At 37.1% G+C, this 23,873-nt stretch overlaps 1 protein-coding gene across 1 annotated transcript; it reads right to left on the bottom strand.

The window, feature by feature from the left end:
• Positions 1–298: 298 nt before the first annotated feature.
• On the bottom strand, positions 299–21,962 carry slc2a1b (solute carrier family 2 member 1b). Its single transcript, XM_028002611.1, has 10 exons — positions 21,581–21,962; positions 10,431–10,526; positions 6,115–6,275; positions 5,771–6,011; positions 5,519–5,681; positions 4,655–4,842; positions 4,454–4,558; positions 3,862–3,963; positions 3,572–3,775; positions 299–2,641 (listed from the first exon to the last, which is right to left on the bottom strand). The coding sequence occupies exons 1-10, from the start codon at positions 21,593–21,595 to the stop codon at positions 2,441–2,443; spliced, it is 1,476 nt and encodes a 491-aa protein (XP_027858412.1). The 5' UTR covers positions 21,596–21,962; the 3' UTR covers positions 299–2,440.
• Between the last annotated feature and the right edge of the window lie 1,911 nt (positions 21,963–23,873).

Below are 23,873 nucleotides of genomic sequence, written 5' to 3'. Positions count from 1 at the left end.
ACTTACTTGAATAAAGTGCTTCCAAAAAGTTTGTCCCCTCAAATATTTAATTGGTTTTTGCATTTTTTTTGGTCATACTTCAATGTTTTAAATAAAATGCAATACTATAGCTAGCCTGACTAACTAAAAAAAACAATTTTCAGAAGATTATTTCATTTATTGAGGAAAGAAATCTCCAAACCAACCAGGTAAACAGGCTTGTATTATTATTTACATCCAATTGTTGATCTAAATCAAGTGTGGTAAAAAAAAAGAAGCAAAGAACAGAAACTGAAAGTATCAAACAAAACTTCACAAATCTGTCTGTATGACTTTATTTATTCATCTGATAAACACAAGTTTTAAAATTATTTTACAGCATCATCCATCACATTTCATATTACTCAACAAAAAGCTTCTTCCACAATCCTCTAAACACTACAAACATTTCACATGCAAATCTAAAAGTTACAGTATTGAAACGTGGAAACAATGTAGTCAGACAGAAAAATAAGGCAAAATGTGCTGCTCTACATCATTAATAATTTAAGTGTAAAAAAAACATTAAAAAGTAAAGGATTTGCGTTATCTGAAGGGTATGGATCTATGTGTTGCCTTCATCCCATGCCTTTACCTGCGTACTCAATATCACAGGCTACACATACCACAGTTCAATGCCCAGACATATTTATTAAACTATATACAAGAGTGAAATTTTACTAGCTTCAGTATCAGCAGTAGACATCAGTTGGAGCTGCTACTATAAAACATTTCTGGTGATATTAAGTGAAAGGCACACAAAGGCATAGAGTGGAGATGTTACAGTGTTATGGAAAGAACTGCTACACATGTAGCAGACTGCTGGTCCTCGAATGATTAAAAACTTCTTTTTGTTGCTAATGTTAAATGTCTTCATTGCTGTGATATGACTGGTTCAAATCTGTGCAGAAAAAGGGCCATGGAAGATGGACGACTTTCCAAGGTTACATCTTAAAAACATTTTTAAAAAGCTGTCAACAGTTCTTCCATCTCACTGTAGTGACGAAGTATACTCACTGTGCATCAAAAGGTAACAGACTCAGCCTCATCATCTGTCTCATTGTGAATAATAAAGTGCTGCTAAAACGATAACTCAAACTCAGAGAGAAGACACGGTTTCTCAAAAGGGATACAGCAGAGATAGACAGCGATTTGTGCAGCAAGGCAAACCGGATTTGTTTCGGGTTTTTTTGTTTTACAAACATCGGTGCAGAGTAAAGCACATGACTACAGAATAGCATGACAGCAGAAACATTCTGCTAAATTCAGTACTGGTGGCAAAACAATAACAAACACCAACATAGCAGAACAAAACATAATCAGGGTAACAGAAATCCTCTCGTTCAGTTTGGTCTACTTTACTTCTATCTCTGAAGAACGACAGGCAGGTCCAGACATAGTTTTTTAAACTAATGCACCACTTGGACATTAGAGAATTTAAACTGAAGCTGTATAGTCTAGATAAGTTCAGCCTGACCTGAAGTATGTCTAGTGACGGCTTGATTCAGACCTAAACCTAAATCTAAACCTAAGTGAGGCAATTTTTTGGCTTTATTGCAGCTGAATGTGAGTGATTTAATTTAATTGTTGTTACCCTATCTCTGTTACTCCAGAGATAGGGTATGTCTAGTTCCTTTTCTTAACACTAATGTAATTAGTTGTGAAAGCAACTAAAGAAAGAACCAAATATATTAGATTTTTGACATTCGACAGTGATATTTTAGATATGAAATGTCTTTTTAAGCAGAATAAAATTTGACATAGTAACTAAACAAGGAGTTAATTTAAGAAACATTCAACTGCTTGTCAGGACAGATTGCATACTAAGTAACTTCATTCTGTTTCGTCAAAGTGGAACATTGGGCAACTTTTGTAAAGTAATAGCCCCATCTGGTGGAAGAACACAGTAGCACAACGGTGCCAGAGTCTTAAAATGATACAGCAATACAGTATGGTCGATAAAAACAGGAATCTCTCCACAGTGAACTTGTTTTTACAGTTATAGAACTCTTTACCCAGATAATAAACTCCATGTGCTGAGTTTATTATCACATTGAGCAATAGCATCAGTAAAATACTAAAAAAACAGGTGATAGAAGCTGGTGGAGTGATGCAAATACGTCTTTTCCTTTAAAAATATTTCCAAAATATTGAAATTCTCCAAATCCCTCGTCAGCTCCTCTCCTCCCTACAGTCATGGGACACCTAAACTATGGAGGCTTTCTTTTTTTTATTATTATCTTTTTTTATATATCTGTTTTACGCAATAAGAGCGAAGCAGTAAAAACCGTCAATTTGGAGACGATGTCCGAAATGTGGTGACAGAGTAAAAATTAGTCCGACCAGAAGATCTGTCCACTTCTAACCAGCTCGCGCTCGGCCTGCGAAAAAGAGTTTGTCTGAAACATTCGCAATCGTTCGCTCAGAGCTGAGAGTCCGCTCCCAGGCTGTTCAGCTCCTCCGGCGAGTGTTTCTCTGCTCCAGCGCCGGCCGTCTGGCGGAAGCCGGCGGAAATGTCGTCAAACGTCCGGCCCCGGGTCTCTGGCACTTTGAAGTACGTGAAGATGAAGAAGAAGAGCAGCAGGATAGTAAAGATGATAAACACGTAGGGGCCGCAGAGTTCCTGTCAAGACATAAAAAGAGAACAATAGTTACCACATCGAAATGAGTTCCTTCTTCTTCAAGTTTCTGACTTGTTTGTGTACTTACAGTAATCTTTGCTACAGTGCGAAAGCACAAAATCTTACTACGTATTTTTAGTTTAGTTTTTGATGCAAATATCTTAGCACACTTGAAATAAAACAATATTAGTTTACAAGTAACCTTTCAGCAAGATTTAGGAGCTTGTTTAAATAAATAATTTCTTAAAATTGATTTAAAAAAACACTAATTTGCCTGGTAGATTGTTTCACTCATGAACATAAATTATAAGTGAAATAATCTGCCAGTGGAATAAGTACTTCTTTATCATTAGTCATGAATTACTGACAACAAACTCCCATATTTTGCTAAAAAGCTACTTTTCATTTAGTTTTTTCTTATTTCAAGAAATAGTTAGTAAGATTTTGTGTTTTTGCAGTGCAATACCATATTTGTGAATTGTTTTATACATGGAAATGCTAACGGTGAAAGATTAGCAACCATGTCCAAAGAAACAGGTCAGTAAACAGAGAAGAGAAAAATGCAATAAAATTTCATGTTGTAATGTGCGGCAGCTTTAAATTAAAAGTTCTAAAATACATGCTCTACAATGCAATATCTTTAACAATGTGTCATTTTTTCTATCAATTCCAAATGAAACTCTCTTCGATTATAAATAATCCATTAATATTCTTTCTGGGGATGTAAGGCGTAAGCATAATGTTAGTGTGATAATCCTTAAAATTATCATTTGGCTTTGTTCAAATTTATATTTAAAAGGTAATTGGACAGAGAGAGCTCTCTCTGCTGAAAGCCTCTGTCTAAAAGCAAGAAGTTGCATTTTATCTTCTGGCCACACAAGGCCGTGCTTGAGTAAGTTTATCACCAGGCCTCTCTGTTTTTTTCCACTCACCTCTACATACTGGAAGCTCTGTGCCACTATAAAGTTGGCTGTCCAGTTGCAGAAACCAGCTACAGCCATGGCCGACGGCCTGGGTCCCTGAGAGAACAACTCCGCCACGATGAACCAGGGGATGGGACCTGGGCCCATCTCAAAGAACGCCACAAAGGCGAAAATGGCCACAATGCTCAAATAGGACATCCAAAAGAGTTTATCCTACAAAAATAAAAGACAAGAAGGAAGATGAGAAATATGCGTGATGCGTAAAGTACATATTTTGTGTTTCTTAAAGGGGAGCCTACCAGCAGAGCCAAGGCTATGGTCATCAGGACGGCAGACGCAGCCATGCCCATCAGTCCCAGGAGGTGCAAAGTTCTGCGTCCTGCACGCTCCACAACGAACAGCTGAAAAGCAGATGAGAAAATATAATTACACAAACAGAGCTTGGACGGCTTGGTTCACCGTTATTTATGGCTGAACAAATTATATCTGGGCAGATTTAATCTGATCCAATTTAAGTAAATTTAAAACTTGTGAATGAATAAAACAAAATTTAACCCAATGAACCAATTTAACTAAGAGTGAGAAAATGAGTTAAATCCCCCATGGTAGATCATCAACAATAAGATAAAACTAAAATGCTTTCATTTTGAGTGAAGGCCGTGCAGCTGTAAGGAAATTACAAACAACTGCAATCCTTTTGGTGACATTTGTGTCTGCAGTCAATGAATGATTATGCAGAGTTTAGTCACTAATCAAATAGAAATTAGTCAAAGGACTTTACATTTACAGTTTGGCTTCAAGCATAAAAATATCCATATATTTTTATATTGTTTGTTTTAATACATTTAATGTTACTTTTGTCATAAGAGCTGATCTTCATGCAGTACTTACAGAAACTACAGTGAAAGCAGTGTTAACAACACCAGCTCCGATGGTGGCATATACAGGCTGTGGAACTTTGGCTTTCTCAAAGATGCGTGTGGAGAAATAGAAGACCTAAAGCAGAAAACACACAATCCTCATGTCAGTGTCTTCAGGACCTTCTGTCATTTACAACACACACAATACATGTGTAAATGCCTAATAACTCACAGCATTGATTCCAGAGAGCTGCTGGGACAGCTGCAGGACGATGGCGATAATGATGGGCTGGCGATAGAGCGGAGAGCGGAAAAGCTCCAAGATGGTCACTTTTTTCTCCCTCATCATCTGCCGGCTTTCCTCCTTCATCTCCTGCATGTCAGAACTCACATCTGTTGCCCCTCTTAGCTTCTTCAGGACTAAAATGGGTCAAAAAAAGGTATTAGTTGCAAATTAAGCCAGATTATTCTTTCTCTTATTGCAATTTTAAACCATTCGGGCATATTCCTACATAACTGTAGCAACAAGGCATGGGCTGGTTACTAATATCACTGACTTCTAACCTATATTTAGGAAGAAATTAATTGGATGAATTGTGATGAATCTATTATTAAATTAATTGTCATCTAATTTAATAATTGATCAATCATTTACTGGAGTGTACAGACTCAAAAAAGGCAATTTTCTTAAAGAACAACTAAACTGCTAAGTCTGCTAATAATCACGTTTGCTGTCCAATTATCAATCGGTTGATCAAAAAAATAGACAACAGATCAACCCAAGACTGTATCGATGTTAAGTCAAGCAGAAATAATGAGCTTTTAATATGCGGATGTTCTAAGTATTTTTTAGCTGCAAATGCATCCTTTGCTACAAATGATCAAGACATATACTAACGAAATGCTGGTATGGCACTTTAGGGAATTAAAAAGTAATTAATAATTTGTTTATTTATATTTTTAATGTATTTATAAAAATGTTTAAGAAGGCTTTAGTGGTTTAATGACAAATCTGCAGAATGTGTCATTTGGTTTTATCTGATTAACTGATATGAATGATCAGTTACTAAAATAATAATGAGTTTGTTTAAGTCACCTGTTTTGGCTTTATTCTCTTCATTCTTGTTGATGAGCAGAAAACGGGGGCTCTCTGGGCACAGCGGAAGCAGGACGCACTGTATCACCGCCGGGATGAAGAGGAAGCCCAGCAGCAGAGGCCAAAACTCAGCGTTACCCATGATCATCTCCAACCCAAATATCTGGAGAAAAGAAACATTATTAACCAGCTGCAAAGATTGTTTCAGGAACATTCCAGGAGGTTAAATAGGAGCGTCCTCTGATCACCAACCTGTGCAATGAGGATGCCTACGACGATTCCCAGCTGGTGCAGCGTGCCCAATGCGCCTCGCAGGGCCGTCGGGGAGACTTCGCCGATATACATGGGCACAAAACCAGTGCAGAGGCCGGAGTAGAGACCCACTACAAAGCGACCAATGATGAGCATTTCCCAAGACCTGGCCAACTTTGAAAATCCCATCAGAGCAGCTGCGATGAAGGCTAAAATGTTGGCTATGAGCATGGAGTTCCTCCTGTAGAAGACACAGAACCATTTAGAAGTCATTTCTGTAAATTATAGAATGGTAAATAAGATGCTATGTTTTAGTGCTTATGGCTCAGATGTAATTTATTTACCTTCCCAAACGGTTGACAAAGAATCCAACAGAGAAGGAACCAAAAATGCCTCCAATAGAGAAGATGGACACAGAAATGGCCCAGATTCCTGTGAGGAAGCTGCTGGTAATGTCCTCCCCGTAACGATCTTTATACGTCTCATTGATGAAATTCTCAATGATCTGTTTAAGAAAAGAAGACATTCTTTTACTGCACAAATATAAATATCACAGATTTATGCTACGCTTACACGAGACCGATGCCTGGAAACTCCTGGTATTTTTAGATGTTGATTGGGAAAAAGTTCCACATTTAGGAAAGAATGCACACAAATTTGCATTGTTTTTATGTTTAGCATGTTAGCATCTTATTAAAGTATTTCGTAAACTACCTAAATTCTGCCCTGAGTTTTAACAAATTATTCAAACAAAGAACTACAAAAACATCTAAATGTCAGAAGTTTGATGGTGATCGGTATCGGTGTTACTGGTCATGTATTTACTTGGTAGTAGACTGCAGCCAAAGTATCACACACCACTATTAGGCAGCATTGTTAAGACACCTTAAGAATTGATTGCACGTGCGTTTTTGACTACCTTACTAGCTTCCATCTCTTTCTGAACAGTAACCCATCTCCTGTCTCCCATGAATGAAAGTGGTCATGTAACACATATATTCCTTATCAGAAATTGTGTCAAACTGAGCAGAAGAATACAGCACAATGTTATCCGCCATTGTTTTTGTTATCTGCCCATGGATGTGCAGAATAAACTCTACAGCTGTGCGTTCTGCACATGTGCAATTTCACACCTCTGAGGGGCGTGTTACAGAAAGTTAGAGGCTTTCATACAGGTTTTCACTGTAAATAGGATTATAGATTTTAATGTTACATAATTAAACACAGCTACAATTCACGGTTGTGCACATTTCTAATGCGATCATCACAGTTACGTAAGTGCCTCAGTCTGATCATGTGCGCAATGTTTTCCTCCCTCTTAAATCCAAACATGGATGTTGGCAGAGCAGCGACCAGCTGATGGTGGTACTAACTACTCTATGTAATCACTATAACTTCCTGTATAAACCAGGAAGTTTGCCAGTGACACAAAGGAGTGTCAGAGTTCTCCTCCCCTCCCCCGTTGCCACTGAACCCATCACTAATCACCATGTCAACAAAACACTCCCATGAGACTCATAAAGGTCACCGCCTAGTCTGAAAGTCAGTCAGTCATGCATGCTCCGGTTGTGTCATACGTCTCCTGACCAGAGGTCTTAATACGCTGGAAGCTGAGGAGAGGCAAGGGGAATTAGAAAGTCAGCAGTGTCCTGGCGACGTGGTTAAAGAGAGGTGCTATTACTTATCAAGGGCTTTCCTTTGGTGGCAGCACACATGTACACTGACACTGTGACCACAGAGCCTGGGTCATTTCCACTATCGTCTTACACTCACAAGACCTCGCTTGGTGATATCATAAATACGCTATCATGCCAATGACCTTCACATACACACGTCTGCACTTAGCCACTTTATTTACAGGCACAACATCATGTGCAAAGGTTGCACATAAAATCTTTAATATTGCTTTTTCTGCAACCTTTTCAAACCCAAAGAGCCGTTTTTGCCTGGGGACCAGCTGAATAAAACTCAATAAGAGCCACAGACGTTAACAGATCTACTGAAGGAAGAACAACATATCATTTTTAATATTTATCTACTTTAGGAAATGCTGCAATTTTAAACCTTTTAGGTTGTAAAACACAAAAAACAACTTTTGCAAGTTTGAAGAAATGTTTTATCTGTATTAGCTTTTTCCTTTCATATTTTTTAAGATTCATATGGCTTTTATTGTTTTACATAAACTGAAAAATCTGTTTCGAGGCACTTGGATTCCACTTTTCATTGGCATTAAAAATTAAATAGAAGCCGTTTGACCGTTGACTTATTTTTTGGTGTCTGTTTTTTTGTTCAGACAGAAGGCAATTCATTTATTCCAGTTTACCTGGCAGCTGTAGCTAGGTAAAGTAGGCCTTCTAGCTGAAGACTGATTAGTAGATTTAGTTCCTGTTTTGGGTTTTTATATTAAATACAAAATAAACTACATTTCAAAAATAGTTTTAAAGCTACCATAATACCAACAAATAACATTTGTCAGACATATTTTGCCCAGAGTAGTGATGTGTCATTTGCGAAAAAGTCTCTTTGTAGCAAACAAGAAGAGTGAACTCCTGCTGCTGAGTCCTCAGATGCCCCTGATCTGCTCTGCTGAGAATCCACGCACATGAGGGCGGGACTTCATTATGATTGGCTCACACTATAGCCAATCACACACAAAGACAGTCTAGCATCATACAATGAGAGAAGGAAGTGGAGGAGAAACTCCAAAGACACATGTAGTGACAGACAGAGGGATTTAAATGTGGAAACCTAACAATAAATAGCATCTGAAATGTTTAAGGTTTCTATATTCCCTGCTCAGTACCAAACCAACAATCAATAAATTCAGAGCTAAGTACTTGGGACCAGACCAGTTCATTCTTAACAAGGAACAGAAAACTCTGCTGTTTTCTGTTGTTTGCTGTTTCAAATGCAGATATTCTAAGGATCATAGGAGCAAAATGCCCCTTCAGAAACTTGTGGCCTTTGAAGAGTAGCACATCTCTACAAACGTCACATTTCAAAGTGACTGACTGACTGACTGTCAGATTCTAAGCATGTAATTAAACCACAAAAATGCTGTTGAATGCCAAGTAGTATATTAAGCACACAAATGGTGGAATTTCAGATATTTAACAGCACAAACAATGCTAAACAACTACGGATGTTTCTCTCGTTTCTAAGGTGAGCTTGTTCTGGCTAAAAATACGGTAATACATTTAAGTTTGGTTGGGTTCAGAACGGCACATACTGTATAAAGTAAGGAGGATACTACAGAACAGTAGGAAACAAGACCCTTTCAAGCATCTGAGGTCGCTCAAATTTGAGTGTGTGTGAAAAGGAGAGGAGAGTTTTACGCTAGGTCAGGTTGTCGCAGGAGAAAGGCATCCGACTCATTTGACAGCAACATGCAAGGCATTTCATATCTGAGCCATGGGGCAAACAGCCAACATTTATTGTGCTTAGAAAAAAAATAAGTGGCTGTGCTTACAGCTTCAACGTTCTTGAGGCAAAAGAAGAGAATGTCTTTAAAGCATGTCCTTTCTGTAAGGGACAACTTCTAGCTCTTTGATAGTTAAAGAATGTATGTTACATATTGTCAATAATAAACTATTTTCTTGGTTTTATGGTTGTAACTAATTATTAATATGTTAATGATTGTACCCTCTAAAAGGCCCCACATTTGAATATTTACTTAGAACGATAACATTTTTCCACCTGTTTTCCTTTTTATTGGATTTCATGTTATACCATCAGGAAGTGATTTTATCTGTGTCAGACCTGAAGACATTTCTCTGAGCTCGTTTTTCCTTTTTTTCCAACCAACCTTTAATTTCACCAGAGGCTGAGAAAAGGATGATTTAGCTGACAGGCAATATGTCAGGTTTCTGCAAAAACCTCAGGTCTTAAACAGAGTAGGTAAAAACATTTATTGTGTTTCTTTTACATTTCAAGTCATTGTTGGAGTTCTTCTCCTGATTTCTCCACGTTTTTAAAGTCTGTTTAAATCACAGTCTAGAACATTTTCAACAGCATGATAATTAAGGTGCTTGCTTTTTTTTTTACTGTAAGCAGAAATTGTTAGGTGTGAGCATGATAAAGGTGATAAAAAAATGATCTGACCTGTTTGGCAACCTGTGGAAAGGTGAGTCATATGAAAAGGCAGCTGTGTGGCTGCAAGGTGTGTCCAGACCAATGCAAAGCCACCTCACAAAAGTTATTTACTTGTGATGAAATGTTTGACATTCCAGGAGAAATTATTCTCTCTGGTGTCCTAGTCTGCCAATAAAACCCACATTAGAAATGTTCCTCTGGGGGCATGAAAAGATATTTTTCATTATTTTGTTTAGCTACAGGGATAGGTAAGTGTTTGCATATTATTTTTTCTAAAAACTGCTGCCCTTTTCCAGCAGACGGCTGAACAGACGACGTCCTTTTTTGGGCACAGAAACTCTGGTACTAATGTCCTTGGACTTATTAGGACAGAAGAGAGCTACTTTTATCTCTTCTCTTAACCCAAACTTTTCCTATTCTGTCCTTACATCCAGTCATGCAAGCAAACAAATTCACTAAACTAACCTCTTTTTTTTTTTTTTACAGATATTTAATGTTTAGTTAATTTGTATTAGTGGTGTAAAATGGACTCATGTCCTGATAATCTAAGATTGAGTGTCCAACTCACCTTCTGTGGAGCATTGATGACACCTGAGTTGTATCCAAACTGCAGGGAGCCAATCACCGCAGTGCCAATGCTCATCAACAAGGGGAACGTTAGTTGCTGCAAACAAAAACACAAAGTAGAGATTTTGTATTCAGTGAAAAGACCAGCTCAACCAGTTACCATTCTAACCAGCAAACATTCATTATTTTAAAAGCACAAATGACTTCAAATTATAAGGTTAAAACAGCATCACTTTACTGATTCTAATATTTTATTTGGCTAAAAACTCTGATGCAGCTCTATTTTCCACTTTCTGGGTAAAGTTTTGTCTGAAATTGTTTTGATTATGTTTTTTGAGAAATGTACAAGTCTATGACTTTTACTTTTTAAGACTGTGTGTTTAAAAGTAGTAGTTATTTGTAATAATGTAGTTCACGGTTAATTTCCAAATGCTACAGATGGATTGGTTTGACATCCAGATCTGAACATGTTTATAAAAATATTATATAACGTAAGGCTCACAGATAATAAGTAAAAAAGTATTGCAACATGTAGCATACATTACATTTTTATATTTAAAATGAAAAAAACAGAATAAGATAAATGTTATGACTGAATAGTAAGGAATGTTTCTTGGCAGTGATCGGTATGGGATTTTAGACTAAATTTTAACTTTTTGCACTTTGATATTTTTACCAGACCATCCGTAGCTCTTATTACATATTACTTTCCATATTATCCCTCTGTATTGCTTTTTATGTTTAAGGTATTTGACCATGAGACATATTCGACCCCATGTAGTCGTCCTTATTGTCCCTGAACTTTTGACCGTGCTCCGGGTTTTAGATGAGTAAACCTCTCTGATGAAAACGGTCCTGGTTAACCCCAGGTGTAGTGATGCTTTGTCTGTGTTCATGTTCCTGTGATTACAGAGCTCATTTTGAGTTGAAGCTCAGTAGAGCCCCATAGATTAGAAAGGATTTTCCTCATACCAAGAAGTAAATAAAGCATGGTGGGGTATGCCGCTTTCATTTTTCCTCCTGCTGGACAAGAAAATAGCAGCCTTATTAAAACACCATTTTTTTTGTCTTTTAGCCCCAACAACTTTCTGCAGAACCACGAGTTGCTGTGGTTATATAAATAAATTGTAAAAGAATTTATGGAAATTAACGTTTCCACAAAAAAAAAAAAAAAATCATATTGAGTATATTGCCTCAATTCATGGTGAACGAAGGCTTTAAGTATTTTAAAGTTTCAAAAATTCGCAATCACATTTTCTCTGCCTATATGGCGTAACAAAGTCCTGCCACTCCCCCACTTGTTGCTGAGCACTGCCATTCAACTGGCTGAAAAAAGGCCAGTTAACTTTTGTGTCACTTAAATCCAGCTCTCTGGATAAAATAGACAAAACAGTCATGCAAGAAAAAAAAACTAAAGGAACAACAACCAACTCTCTTAACATGATACTATTTTTAGTTGCCTGTCGATTCAGGAGTTATCTGATCAGATCACTCAATCACCAATGAAACATTTTAACCTGTTTGTTATACTTGTGTTTCTTTATAAAAATCAGTGTTTAATCTTTGTTCTAGGTTACGTGAGTAAAAAATAATCTCTAATATAAAACAATATCCTATATGATTTAGTTTGTCTGTTTTGTAGAATTTTATAGTAATTATACTTTAGGTTTTCATACAGTGAGAAAATCCCATGTCTAGTTTTTAACTGTTTTGTCTTTTATAACTCACACTCAGGTCATCCAGTCCTGGAACTGGAAAGTTCATGTTGTTTATAAGTCCAGTGCTGTTTCTGTGATTTACTCTGGAAAGCTGCCTCGTATTTTGGAAACATAAGATAATCACATGCCTGGATGTCACTTCAAAGTCTTTTTCTAACCTGAGGAGAAATAACCACGCAGAGGCCTTACCAAGTTTAGCCACATAATGATATTAAAGTCAAAAAAGGACAAGAACTCCCTGAGGCTTGAGGTGCTAAAGTCCAAGAGACAGTTTATTATTTATCAAGTGTAGGTAAGTAATACAAAACACATCTGACTGGAAGCAGCAATAAAAAGTTTGGAAACTATGACTATAAACAAATGTTCTGCCTTCAGTGATGACTAGGTGGTTTTATGGGACCCAAATTTAGCCAAGAACATTTCTCTCACACAATTAGAGCAGCGCTGTTTGAGGCTTCATGCTGGTGATGCTAAATTCCTCAGGAGAAAATTAAATTCATCAGCAAGGGTTAATTAGTTGCTTTTGTTTTTGTAACCATGAGTCCATGTTCATCGCAGAGCATGAAGATCCGTTCTTTATCACCAGAAGAACTGAAAGTTATTCTCCGTACTAGGAATGGAGTGGTGAAAAGTATAATCAATTCATTGTAGCTATTTTGTTTGTTTGCTTTAAACTAGGGATACACTGATTGGGAAATGTTTAACAATATGGGTCTTCTTTATTAATGCTTACATTGTAGAAGAAAAGCAATGGTGGGCACACTAACGCACTAGTAGTGGAGCTAAGTTTTTGTTAATTCAAATGCAATTCAAATTAAATTAAAAAATTATTTGTTAAGCGGTATAACACTTGTTTTGTTAAGAAAGGACTAACATCAGCCGGTACTAGGGCTGCACAAATTTATTTATGCCGATTTTCTTAATTTTGGGAGATTGGTAAACAGTCTGAAACTATTAAAGTAACAAACCCAAAAAGTTCTCAATAAACAGAAATTGAAGGACACTAAAACGGTACATAATAAAATGGTACATATGTTTTTTTTAAGTATTTTTGAAAAAGAAGCACAGTAAGTGAAGCTGAATGCCAAATGTGAATTAGTTCCAGCTGATCTCATTAACATTCTTTTTTTTTCCTGCCGCAAAGCTAATATGGTCCACTGAGCTACAAACAAACCAAATTCTTCCTTGCTTTTTTTAGAAGGTGGTTCTTTACACAGTGATGACTGCTGTTGTTTCTCCAAAAATCTCCAATTTTGCTGAAATCTTCATAGCAGCCTGGCATTTTCATTAAAGTTTTCACATAAGAAAAACAAGATTGTTTTGAAGAAAACCTTTTAAAAAAAATAAAAAAGCCCTGAGAAACTATTTCAGATGATTATGTAAACTGTTCTCCTCTGAGATATGATGAAAGCGCAGACTGCTACTTTTAAATGTGACAGTTTCAGGCTTACCTGGCAAGTCTGAAACTGCCCAGTTTTCTCCCGCTAGATATGATGATGAAGAATAAAACCTTGTGTGGGTTTTTTGGAGGCTGTCCCTGCATGCCTGTTTTCTATAAAGGACACGTACTGTATGGTCCAACTTTTCAACCAATGGCGGCTCCTGTTTTTTAGGTCATCGAGTTCGTAACGCAGTTTGGCAGCTGTATATTAAAACATACACCGACTTCGTTTAGCCTTCTGGGTTTGGGGCTTAAAGCAGGCCTTGGGGTAAATGAGGAAACCCTTATTCTGATACTGAAGATATATTCTGAAGAACTACAAGAACTCTGAGAGAACTACCAGCTGCTTTTTACTATCAACAATGAAATCCTGTTGGTGCCTCTGGGAAAAATCAGTCTATTTAAATCCCTCCTCCCTTCAGGGAATAGATGTATTTGTCCACAAAATAAATCTCCTCAAATGTGGATGTTTGACTTCAGCTACAAACGGCTCTTAGCAGTTAGATTCTCTAGCTTTCAACCTTCAAAACACACAAAGTGCACAGGGAATCTAATTTGTGAGAAGCACTGAGTAAAACTTTAAGAGAGAGAATTCTAAAGAAATCCTAGCAGAGTTTAACCAGAACTGACTCTCCCAGATGATAAGAAACCCCTCCTTCTTCACTGTGAAAATCCAAAATAAGAAAGTAGGTGAGATATTTTATGTTTCCTGGAACTCATAAACAAGAAGGCCAGCATAATACTTTACTTCCTCATGAGAGAAGCAGTGAGGTTACACCCATTAGAACTATTCTATTATCGAAACGTTGGAGTCAATCCCTCTCTCCTTGTGCTTCGCCTCTCAGATTCGTGTTACATCCCTGGCATGTTTAATGCAGCAGGAGCTTTCAGATGTGTTTACATTTCCAAAACAAGTGGTTTGACCTGAACAAGCAGTCACAAGGTTTTTGAATAAACTTTATCAAAGCTCTCCCTGGATCCTTTCATGCAAATGTTTCGTGTTTGCATGTGAGGGTTTAAGCAAGACATAAGTCTGCAAGCAGGACTTTTCTGTCCAGTCATGGCATCAGTACACAAACCACAGCCAACAATGATCAAATGTTCGTCACATAAACCGGTACAGTCAGATGAGCAGAACAGGAAGAGTTGAAAAACCACTGTCAAATCGGTAGACGCTGAGCCATTCTGATCCTTTACTCAGTCACGTAGAACCACTGGATCCTGTTCAGTTGACGCAACAATAAAACGTAAAAGGAAATGAAGCAGAGCAGAAGCCCCCACCCAAATTTGGGCATCTGTAACCACAACCACTGACATAAACCAGCATTTCACTCTCCATCCTCCAGCCTAGGGGACCTGAAGGGATCAGTGTGCAGAATTTCCTGTTGATAAAGGAGAATCTCCCTCCTAATATCCTTATACTCTTTGTGTAGTTGAATATTTCTCTTTATTCTGACAGTCCTGAAGGTCAAAAAAGGAAATACAGCCCAGGCTGTGAGAATCCAAACCAGCTGACAGAGAGGTGATGTCAATTCATGTTAATTTAATCAAGAAAATGAGGGTTTAGCTGCAAAAAGGGATGTCAACAGGAAATCCACAAGTGATTCAGCACCTGTTGGCAGATGTTTTGAAGGTCCTTAAAAGCGCCCTTAAAAATAAGAGTATCTGCAGGCTGTGGCAAGTCAAGTTGAAGACTTTTATTATTGCCACTCTGAATTAAAATTAAGACCAAAAAAACTATAAATATAGTTGATGGTTGGGGGATCATGCAGTATTACAATCAAGCGTAGCAAAAACAGTGAAACTTCTGGGGTCTATTTGTGGCAGCTTTGTGTTTTTCACACAGCATATGACTCTCTACAGCCTTGACATCCACAGTGCCTAGCTTAAAAGTTGTTTTGCACAGATTACACCTAACCTCATATGGGTTGGCAACAGAAGTGAGCCAATGGCAAAACCAATCGTCATCCATCCAACTGGCAATAAATTTTAATTTACCCACAATGGACGCAAAAAAGGGTACACTAGAAGCTAGTTAGTGGTAGCCTCCACTGCCTCAAGTCACAGAACGCAACTAAAATGTTTGTGTGTGACTCAAACCTTTGCCTGTCACAAAAGTTCTGTGAGAAAAAGAAAAACTACATAGAATATAGAAAATTAAGTAGTCTTGCAATGACATAATTTAAGACCTGTGATTAACTTATTTAAGGCCTAATACATTTTAAAAGATTTTAAGTCATTTTAATGCCTTAAATTTAGATACAAAAACATGAGAAGCCCTTTAAGTCATAAAAATAAATTTTATCCAACAAACATGGCACAAGGTACAACATCTCCGTTTATGAAGTGTAAAATAGAACCAACAGAGATTCTTTACTAAAGGAGCAATGAGTTCAAATCTGATGCAATAGAAGAAAAGCGGATGTATAACCATCATCTTACCACAGGTTTTTCACACATGAGCAGTGATGTCTGTAATCTTTAGTTTTTCTTTTAATTTGCATTCCATGTGTCATATGAGAGAAAAACTGACATTTCATCACGTGGCACATCAAAAGGAAAACCACTTTGTTTCGATTCCAAATGAGCAACTTCAAAATTGCTGCAATCATAAAGTAGGTCACTTCAACAGAGAGTTTTGGGCAGGCTTGTGTTTTTAAAATGCAAAATAAGTGATAAATGTTTAAAACTATCTCACTTGGACTCACAAACACATAGAGCTACAAATGGTTTTTGGTGTCTGGTCTATAAAATTCCAAACACTTTTCAAACATCCTTGAGGATGTTCTAGAATTTACTGTTTTACAAGCCACGATAAATATTCACTTAAAATCTTACAAATTTAATGTTAGGAGTATGGGATAGCAGATTTTTGCAAAAACTAAAAAACAAAAAATATTCGTAATTAGTCAAGCTCTGGAAAAAGTCGTTTTTCTGTTTCTCCGTGACTCATCTTGGTCATTCATGAGTATTTCCCCGATGAATGTGTAAAGTATTAAAAGCAGGCAGTAGTGCGACTGGTTTCATTTCCTTTCTACCAGTCTGCGCCGGATCAACCGCTCTGGCCTACACTACACCCATCACGTCTCTCAGCATGTCGCCTCTTTGGTCTCAGCTTACACAGCTGTGTGGAGCCCGACATGTGCCCGCCTCCTACAGCGCCCTCACACTGATAGCATGCCCTGCTCCCACACTGTGGTCACTTAACAGTTAAACAGTGGTCAGCAGAGAATACATCCATCTTTGCAATTAATAAAGCTATAGCTCAGATTCTGAAAGAACTGTCCTTTATCCTGTGACATTGTAGTGAATTTAAAAAAGTCAGATGATTAAAAAAACGCAAATCATATCAAGCATTGTCTACATGAGGGGTGTCCAAAGTGTGGCTCAGAGGCCTTTTGTGGACACTGGAATGATTTTGTTTGGCCCCTACGCACAATTCAAGAATGTTTGGACTGCCAGCAAAAGCAGTTAATACAGATCGATAAATCTGACTAATTTAAATACTCTTAACATGAAAAATGTTGGGAACACTGCAAAGTATATAACATTTTCATTTTTTACTTTGATTTGAAATTCTTAGTTAACAGGACCAAAAACATCCAGCTACAAAAAAAATTCATTAATTTTAAAAATAAAAATAGAAAATTGGGCACAACTACTTCAATAAACTGGCTAAATATGTCTTTCCAGGAGTGGTCCATAATCTTTTGCTGCTGTTGCGAAAATAAAACTGTTACATACCAACAAAATATAAATCATTCAAATCCCAAAAAGTAAAAAGAAAAAACCTGTCTGCCTCTTCTGTTTCAATATGCCAAATATGTTAACCCATTGTTGTTTCAGATCTGGACTTGTTTAGATTATTACTGAAAAGTTGAAGGTTAAATAAAATCCCAACAAAGTAAGGCAGAGATATCTATTTTTAGTAAGAAAAAAGGAATTGGGCCCAGACGTACTTTCAATTTGCCAAGTATTTCTTGTGAAATTTCTTGCAACATGATATCTCCTTCTTTCAGAAGGACTGTATCATGAAATATCTGCACGAAATCATCTTTTGTATGCAGCCATAGATTCATTATCCACATTTGTGTCCACAGTTAAGAATATGAAGCAGCTAACGTTGCATGTTTGTCCTGTGAAGCATTTCCAATTGGTCTCAAGCAGAACATCAGATCACCTGTACAGTATGTACGGTGTACTCTGCCAATGCCACTGCAAAAATCTTCAGGGCCTTATCTGTCAGTGCCAGTGGCACTTCACCCAGGCACAGATAAAGACGTATTTATAGTCTGCTCCACCCACAGGAATGTGTTGACTGAATTTAATTGTGACACTAGTGACAGCTCACTTGTAATATTAAAGTCAACAGTGTGCATATTTCTGGACGTAAGGCATGATGGAAAACTTAACCATGACAGCATCAAAACAAAAATAAAATCCAAAAACAAAATGTGTAATATGATCTAGCTACTTTAATTTTACTGTAGTTAATAAAATGTTACACACTGACAGTCTGCACACTATTTTTATTGTTGTTTTGTACAAGTGAAACCTCAGGTACAAAATTAGAATAAATAACTGTTAAATATGTAGTTTTCAAGTAAACATTCTTCTTACTTAGAATTTTATATCTTCCAGCATTCTGCTCTTTATAAAGACAAACTAAGTTCCTACACACTATTCACGTCAATTCCACATGTTTCAACACTCCAATTTATTCCAATTTCCATCAGTATTTAAAACAATCTGGACCTCTGAACACACAAGATTTACGATGCATGTTGGATTTAATTGTGGTCTTTATGATCCATTGATCACAAAAGAATTCAGTGTTGAAGTAGCTAAAGGGTTACGAGTGAGTAAGATGGTGCTCTGAAAGTTTAAAGGGAATTGTCTAAAAATATTTCAAACTGAGATTAGCAGTATTGTATGCAAGATAAAAATATATCAGCCTTCTTTCTGAATCAGGCAGTGCACAGCAACAGCAGTGGGGGGGAGGGACAGCATTGTGCCACTGTTTTCTATGTCAAATACCCACAAAAGACTAAAATCTTTTCCTCGTTATTTACCTCATTATAGGGACTCTAAAGTGTAGGAATGCTATTGTGACCCATTGAAGTGGTTTTGAAATTACTACTGCTTAAAACATTTACAATACTGCTAGACCGGCCATGTCTAGTGCAGATTCTCAGGAGTTGAGAATCGGTCGTGTTTTTCAGAACAAATTTCACTTGTTATCCAGAAAAAAACAGGATTCAACGACTTCCTGGGACTTTAATGCTTTTGAAGTCAATATATGTGAAATATGAAGCATGTTTATGGTTGACCCACCTGGCATCCATGTGTTAAAGAAACTGAGGTCACATATGGTCAGTTTGTTCACCTGGACATCAGGTGAAGACAAACATGATGGTGGATCTGCCAGGAGCTGCTTTCTTTTCTCTATTTACTGACAGTCACTTTTACTACAAAAATGTGGGTTTTACTGTCCCCAATATACTGTGCCTTATCCTTTCAATGAGGATACAGCTGTCTCTCAGCTAATGGAGAGGTTTTGTCTTTGGGTCAAGCAGTTTTTGTACTTCTATCCTCCAAAAAGTCTCTACACTACCAACAATGGTAGGGTGCACCTTAAGACATGTTAAAAACAGTATGTCTGACTTCATACCAGTCAGAGGACTAATAAAATACCTCAAACATGGAATCTTGCTTCACACTGCATCATAGTCAAGCTGTAGTGAAATCTTTTGCAGAAAATCCTCATTGTGCCTCATTACAACAAAGATGACAGTTACATTAGGAGACATGCCGAGGGGAGGCAGTCTTGCAGATGAAAGGAAAAACTACTGGAGCATTTTGAGAGCGGTCAGAGTTGGCAGAGGTCTGACAAGCAGGCATTCAAAAGAGTTCAGCTGCTGTGATGTACTATGAACCAACAGTACTGGCTCTGGACCCCCAATCAAAATACCTGCTGCCATAAGAGCTGGTAAGAACTTAACAGCTCTCCAGTTCCAAACAGAGCAGATCAGCCACGTGTTTGGCCCCAGTTAATAATCCTCATCTGGTTTGGGAGACGGGGGTAAATTTTCCAGTTGACAAAAATCGCTGAAAATCCAATGCTAAAATGATAAGTTCAACATATTAGACATAATTACCAAAGCACTTTCCATAAACGATGTCCTTCTTCTACAGCACTAACAAGCCGCACCTTGTTGGGACAATAGTTGCCAATAGAGACGCTGCAGATTAAACAAATGAATCACTTCATTGGAGGCCAAACTATGACTGGTGACGCGTTAATCTGCTCTTAACTACCCAACTCTAATTGAACGCCAAATATTAAAATCTCGATCACAAGACGGCGATTAGCCTATGCACGGAAACATAAATACACACAACAGCTCAGAACCAATGAAAGCAACATCTGACACAGAGGGAGCTCTAGGCTTTAAGACTCACTTTTTTCTCCAAGAGCTCTTACTCAGGAGCAACTCTGTGTCACCATCACACTGTGAAGTGGAAACACTGAGAACTATTCCCATAATGTCCCTGAGCCTCCCTGGCAAATGAAGGGACATGAAGGACAGCCAGGGAAACATCAAGGGAAGAGCAGGAGGAGGATGGGGGGGCTGAAGTCCTGTGGTGTTTATGCTTCACTGGTTTGCATGTAACTTGTGACCGCAAAACGTAGCAGGATGGAGCCAACATTATCACGCAGCAGATAAGTCATATTTTCAGAACACAGAGCATTACAATACATAACTCTGAACTTGATGAGACAAATACACCATCATATTGTTCCGATATGACTGTTTTAGTTTAAATATTTTGTTTTGAAACAAACCAGCACCTTTAATTGATAGCTAGATACTGTATCGGCAGGACTGACAAAGTGTCACCAGTTTTCATAAATTGTTCCTGATACAAAATGTTAAATTGTTCTGAGACCAGGTTGTCAAAAACATCGACCGTTAAGGAAAATTATTTTGAAAGTAAATCACTTTTTAAAATGTTGATACTAGACTTAAGCTAAACATTAGAATCTTTGAAAATTATTAAAGGCGCACATCATTATTTTCAAACCAAGCCATTAATTTTTCAGCAACTAAAAATTAGTAAACTTTTAATTTGTTTTATAAGAAAAATATGCTACTTTTTAGTATTTTAATAAGATTTTCACACCGAGAAGTTTTTGTTGGCCTATACTTAAACTTTCAAAAACCTGAAGTTTAATAAACACATTCTAGTATGAAATTCCTTCTAAATTTCTGTGGTATTACAATATTTTGCAAAAGTAATACATATGAACCCTATGAGACTCTCTTTCAAGTATTTTACTCCAGAAATTACTTTGAAACAGTAATCAGATAGGCAGAAGTTATAAACCGGATCTTTCTTTTTCTTCATTTTGTTTTGAAAAATAAAATCTAAAATGTAATTTTGATTATCTGACTTATTTTTGTTTTAAATTTTACTTTTATTGTTTTATTTTCATACCTAAAAGGATTAATGTTGAATACATTCGGAATATTAGAACCATACACATAAGTATTAGTCATGATATAGCCGGGCTCTTTTGAAACGTTGGTCACGTAGCCTCTTACAGGAACGGACCACCTCATTCTGAATCAAGCCCCCTTCCCGTGACGTCATGACGCATAGTAAAAAAAATTAAACATGTGGACCCAAGATTCCCGCAACTTTAAATAATTTGAATGTGATCGGACATATTAAAATAAAGACACACATATTAATTTGAGATGAAATCAAGACTATAATAGCCATAATTTGGGGATTAAAACTCTATCAGACGCAACAACTATGTAATAAGCAGACAAAAGGATGTTTAACCTTTAGCAGTGTCATGGCGCCCAACGGGTTAAAAAAATAACAACTGGGTGAAGTGAAATCTCACGCAATACCTTTAAACCACCGGCAACTAAACAAGTTTGACAGGATAGAGAACTTGCTGTTGTTACGTTTTATTACCTTCCCTGAGTCCATGGCAGCGAAGGGAGGAAGGCGTTTCTCTTTGTCTGTCGGTTTATTGTTAGAGTTGATGGACAGTCTTCCTACGGATCTCCGTTCAGAAATTGTTAATCTTTATTAAGCTTCTGATCTTCTGAAAAGCCTGTGAGCCTCGGGAGTTTTCTACTTTTCAAGAAGTCTCTCTCTGTCTCAGCGTGGTGTCTCTCTTTAATCTTGTATCAGGAGTGATCTCTCTCCCTTCCGTCGTTTCAAATGAGATCTTCTGTTTCGTCTCACGCAGTTTCGTGAATGTGTAAAAACTTCCAGCTGCAGCAGTCTTCTGCCTCTTCAACTTTATGGAAACAGACATGCAGACACGAGCTGAGCCACGCGTTAATATAGCAAAGATGACGAGTTTCTGAATGGGTTGTCCGAAGCAAATAAAGGTTCCTCCCACTTAGAGGAAGCCCGTAAGTCCTGCCCATTTTTTATGTTATCAAACATTGGAAAAGTAGGAGGTCCATAAGAAATGAACCTCCTACCTCTCATTGAAGACAGTCCTGCCGTATACTTACATGTGTATTTTAATCAGCCGGAAAATCGTCGAAAGTTAATTTTATTCATTCATATCTAGTTACAGTTACACAGTGTGCTATATGAAAATTTGAGGTGGAATATTTACAGCTGTTTAAAAAAAATCGGTTTATCAGAAAATTTTAATGCTACACAACACAAATAAAAAAAATATTTGAATGCAAAAAATGATAGAGTTGACCTATACAGTCCTTGGGAAAACTGACTTGACAGTTGTGCAGCAGACAGTCATGGACATCACCCACAGGATGGGTTTACCACAGAAGGTCATTGCGGTATACCCTGGGTTATGTAAAGTTGAGTTGAAGGAAAAAGTGTAGTAAACAAAGATGTACAAGAAGCATGTAGCCTTAAAACAATTATGAAGCAAAGCCTGTTCAAGAGGTTGGGGATTAATCAGAAAGGTTGAAAAAGTGTATCAACAGTTACCATACTACTTATTGAAAGTTACATTGTCACATCCCAGTTAAGCCACTCCAGAACCACACAGGAGCATCTAAAGTCAGTGGTGTCCAACAGCACTGGTTGTATCATTCTTTTCAATAAACCTTTCTCTGATTTGCTTGGAGAGTTTGTTTCAGGAATAGTGATTAACCAGTGAATTGAACTGGTTCTTTATACTACAGTCACTTGAGACACACTCAGTCTTTGCTTTGACATCAAAGATTTCTTTGTTTTTTTTTTTTGTTTGTTTTTTTGGTCAAAAAAGCCACATGTGTTGCTCAATCATTGATTTGTAAAAGCAATAAAAGGAGTAAAATACCCAACGGGGTAAGTACTTTCTATAACATTGAAAATTGAAATTGCAGAATAAACTGAAAGAATCCAACACATGTTCAGTTATACACTTACAGAAATGGTTTGCTCTCCATAGCTCTTTATATCTTCATAAAAAATGCAAGAACTGACCAAGCTATATTCTAAAAAGCGACCCTTGCATTCCAAGTGCACTTTATATGATCTCAAAAGTCATATTTTTCTGGTTTCTAGCTGAAATAAGAGGGATTGGAAACCCCCCGCCAGTGCAGACTTTGAATCACATAAAGCCTTTGATTAGAGTTCAGTACTTACTCTGTCTTTTCCTTATTTGCTTGTTGTTAGTCCTGTTTTCTGCTCTACCTGCATACTTAGACTTAATTTCCTCAATATCTGACTGGTCCCGTGTTCATTTCCTCCTCTAGAATTAAGTCTTCCCTTGATTCCCTTCCCTGTACAGCAAATAATCCTCTCTTATATTAAGTTTAGTTTGTCGGTCCCTAATTTTGTTGTTTATGAATCATCTGCTTTTGAAATGTTGTTTGTTGTTAAAAGATTTTATAAATTCCACACCCGCTTGCCTGCACAGTTTTGTTTGCATATAAATCTTTTGTGATGTTTCCTTTAACCTTTGCGAGACATAAAGCATAAAGAATTATATTCCATATTTATTTGCAAAAATATTGAACTCGATCCAAAAGCTACTGGGGTTCTTTGTGTAACTTTACAGTTACACAAATAACTTTAATCAGTACTTAAATCATGTCAAAAAGTGATTTTTGACATGATTTTTCCAAATATCCAAAAAACAAATAACTATAGTTGATTTTGAGAAAAATGAAAGTGATTAGTTTTATTAGTATCAAATTTGGTGATCTATTTTGGTTTTCAGCAAGATCAAATTTACTGTCTTTCTGACAACATTTGGCTTCACTAGAAATTAAAGCAAAATTCACGAGTAAGC

The sequence above is a fragment of the Xiphophorus couchianus genome, chromosome 20, assembly GCF_001444195.1.
Source record: "Xiphophorus couchianus chromosome 20, X_couchianus-1.0, whole genome shotgun sequence".
NCBI classification, from domain to species: Eukaryota; Metazoa; Chordata; class Actinopteri; order Cyprinodontiformes; family Poeciliidae; genus Xiphophorus; species Xiphophorus couchianus.
The sequence above is the reverse complement of the archived record's forward strand: the minus strand, read 5'-3'. Positions and strand labels throughout refer to the sequence as shown.